Here is a 3748-nt window from a genome sequence, read left to right on the forward strand (position 1 = left end):
AATTTGCTCAACCTCATACTCCTCCTGTCCATTGATGAGTATAGAAGGTGGAGGAGGAATAATTCTGTCTGGAATGGTGTTAGGTTTATGGGGCTTTAAAAGAGATACATGGAATGTGGGGTGAATCGGGTAGGAGTTAGGTAACTGCAGTGAGACGGCATTCAGATTGATTATTTTCAGTATCTTGAAAGGACCTACGAAGAGACTACTTAGTTTCTTTACAGGGAGAATTTAAACATACATTTTTAGTTGATAACCAGACTAGATCCCCTACTTTGTATGTGGGGGGTGTATGTTTTTTCTGGTCGTAGATAGTTTCTGTTACTGAAGGACAAGCTGAATTATGATGAGATTGAAATTGAACAGATGGATGGTACCCGTAGTTAGAATAGAAAGGTGATTGTTTGGTTGATGAATTAGTTGTGTTATTATATGCAAATTCTGCCATCGGAAGTAGAGTATACCAATCATCCTGAAGATGTGAGGTGTAACATCTTAAATACTGTTCCTGCCACTGATTAGTGCGTTCAGTCTGTCCGTTTGTTTGAGGGTGTTATGCACTGCTCAATTGCCTTTCAATACCCAATTTCTTACACAATTCTTTCCAGAATCTGGATGTGAACTGGGTTCCCCGATCAGAAGTAATAATAGAGGGTATTCCATGTAGTTTTATGATGTGATTCCATTTCTGCTGGATCCATAGTTAAGGCTTGGTTATTCTGTAAAGTTTCAATTTCAAGTACTGTGACTTTAAATGGATCTCAACTGCAGATTTGTAAGTTTTCACAAATTTTACATATGAACCACAAGGTGGCAGTGTTTCACAACAAAGGTTAATATACAGGCATACCCCACATTTACGTACACAATGGGACCAGAGCATGTATGTAAAACGAAAATGTACTTAAAGTGAAGCAATACTTTTTTTTCACTTCTCAATGCTTGTACTGCATTATAATAGTCATTTATAGGCATAACTGATATAAATAATACATTTATAACTAAAATAAACACAATACTATAAGGTTAGGCCAAAAGAAAATATTTATTGCAAAATAAACACATTTTTTCTTAAGCTTAGGATCAGCTTAGGGCAACAGAACATACAGTATTTACTGTACTGTATTGCAAAATAAAGACAACATTTTCTAAGCTTAGGATCAGCTTAGGACAAGAGAACATAATTACTGTACTGTACAGTTTTGCAAAATAAACACAACATTTTCTAAGCTTAGGATCAGCTTAGGGTAAGAGAACATATTTACTGTACTGTACAGTTTTGCAAAATAAACACAACATTTTCTAAGCTTAGAATCAGCTTAGGACAAGAGAACATATTTACTGTACTGTATTGAAAAATAAACACAACATTTTGTAAGCTTAGGATCAGCTTAGGGCAAGAGAACATTTTTACTGTACAGTACAGTATTGCAAAATAAACACAACATTTTCTAAGCTTAGGATCAGCTATGAGCATTTATTCTAGTAAGGATGAAGTCATATTGGTGTCTTCTGTTTCACAAGTCAACTCTTCAAAGGCGAGACGCTTTCTTGCTGGCGAATTGGGTGTACTACAAGTAGCAATAAGAGAAGGAGCAGGACTGGGTGGTGATGCCAGAGCTGGAAATGGACTGTCAGTTGATGATCTGGTATCCAAATGACTGTCTGTCGATGATGATGATCTGCGTGCTGATGGACTTTTAGAAAAGTAAGTCTCTATGGAGGTTTGAAGTGTAGCTCTCTTCTTTTCTCTGTAGATTTCTTTGTAACAGGAATAAGCCCCTGAAATGTTACCATTGACTGTGAAGCTTCTTTCAAAGTCCCTATCATGCTTTTCAAAAAAAGCCATGGCGCTTTCAAGATGACGGAAAGCTTGAAAGAGAATTTTTGAAGTTAAGCCTTCAGGCTGTTCAATGGTCTCAACCCCATTTTGCACATCTTCTTCTTCTTCTCTCTCCTCTTCAAGTTCTAGAAGATCTTCATTGCTGAGGGGCTCAGTATGGGATGCAAGCAGTTCAGCAACATCTTCTGGCTCTACTTCCAGCTCTAACTGCCTTGCCATCTCTACAATATTTTCAGTAACATTAGCTACAGAATCATCAACGCCTTCAGAATCATCAGCTAACTGTGGGCATAACTTTTTCCAGGCCCTTTTCATTGTGGTATCCTTTATGTCATTCCAAGCATCTCTTACAGTTTTAATGCAATCCAAGATGTTGTAGCTTTTCCAGAATTTCGATAGGACTTCTTGCCCTGCACCTTCTTCTTTGTCTATTGCTGCAATACACTTACTGAATGTTCTTTTTAAGTAGTTTAACTTGAAGGCAGCTATGACACATTGATCCATGGGCTGCAGTAATGAGGTGGTATTTGGTGGTAGGAATTCCACTCTAATGTTAGGGTTGAGCTCATCTAGCGTTCGAGGGTGTCCAGGAGCATTATCAACAAGCAGCAAAATCTTGAAAGGGATATTATTGTCCTTGCAATACGCTTTCACCTCTGGAACAAAGCAGGTGTCAAACCAATCCTCAAAAAGGGCTGCAGTTACCCATGCTTTTTTATTTGCCCTCCAATGCACTGGAAGTCTAGTTTTAACGTAGTTCTTCAAAGCTCTTGGATTTTGAAAACGGTAAATAAACAAAGGCTTTAGCTTTAAGGTACCAGAAGCATTGCCACCTAACAGAAGGGTTATTCTATTTTTAGCTGGCTTGTAGCCTGGCATTGATTTTTCCTGTCTTGCAATGAAGGTTCTTGCAGGCATCTTCTTCCAGAATAGACCAGTCTCATCCACATTAAAAATTTGATCCATGGAGTAGCCTCCATCTTCAATAATCTTTGCAAATTCACTTGGATAGCTTTCTGCAGCCTCAGTATCTGCAGCAGCTGCCTCTCCTTGTACTTTGATATTATGTAGATTAGACCTCTTCTTAAACCTATCAAACCATCCACGGCTTGCAACAAATTCAGCATCCTTTGCTGCTTCACCTTTCTTAGCCTTCAGGTCATTGAATAAGCTTAAGGCTTTACTTTGTATAATTGCCTGGTTTACAGGAACATGGCGTGTTGTCTGATTTTCTATCCAAAGTATTAGGAGTCTCTCCATGTCTGCAACAATGCTATCCCTTTTTCGAATTGTTGTGGTGTTAACAGGTGTAGCACTTTTAACTTCTGCAACAATTTTTTCTCTGTTCTTCATGACTGTGTTAATTGTGGTCGTAGTGAAGCCTAGCTTTCGGCCTATTTCAGCTTGAATTACACCTTTATCATACAATCTAATAATTTTAAGCTTCATATCCAAGGTAATAGATTTACAGCATTTCTTTTTATCTGCCATTATCAGCTCTAGGTAAAGGTACATTTGTACTGTGTGCCAAGCGTGTTACAATCAGTACTGTACGTGTACTGTATACAAGGAGTGCAGAATTATTAGGCAAATGAGTATTTTGACCACATCATCCTCTTTATGCATGTTGTCTTACTCCAAGCTGTATTTCGGCTCGAAAGCCTACTACCAATTAAGCATATTAGGTGATGTGCATCTCTGTAATGAGAAGAGGTGTGGTCTAATGACATCAACACCCTATATCAGGTGTGCATAATTATTAGGCAACTTCCTTTCCTTTGGCAAAATGGGTCAAAAGAAGGACTTGACAGGCTCAGAAAAGTAAAAAATAGTGAGATATCTTGCAGAGGGATGCAGCACTCTTAAAATTGCAAAGCTTCTGAAGCGTGATCATCGAACAATCAA

General features: G+C 38.2%; 1 protein-coding gene across 1 annotated transcript; it reads right to left on the minus strand.

The window, feature by feature from the left end:
- Positions 1–1477: 1477 nt before the first annotated feature.
- On the minus strand, positions 1478–3334 carry LOC128647442 (tigger transposable element-derived protein 1-like). Its single transcript, XM_053700229.1, has 2 exons — positions 2052–3334; positions 1478–1853 (listed from the first exon to the last, which is right to left on the minus strand). The coding sequence occupies exons 1-2, from the start codon at positions 3332–3334 to the stop codon at positions 1478–1480; spliced, it is 1659 nt and encodes a 552-aa protein (XP_053556204.1).
- Between the last annotated feature and the right edge of the window lie 414 nt (positions 3335–3748).

Source organism: Bombina bombina, chromosome 2 (assembly GCF_027579735.1).
Source record: "Bombina bombina isolate aBomBom1 chromosome 2, aBomBom1.pri, whole genome shotgun sequence".
Classification (NCBI taxonomy): Eukaryota; Metazoa; Chordata; class Amphibia; order Anura; family Bombinatoridae; genus Bombina; species Bombina bombina.

Bases quoted from the DNA above. Each gene is read 5' to 3' on its own strand.
- LOC128647442 (XM_053700229.1), bottom strand. From the start codon at position 3,334: ATGGCAGATAAAAAGAAATGCTGTAAATCTATTACCTTGGATATGAAG. The intron at 1,854-2,051 runs GTTAGAGCTGGA...TCATCTTGAAAG, and splicing joins ATTGTAGAGATGGCAAGGCA to CGCCATGGCTTTTTTTGAAA.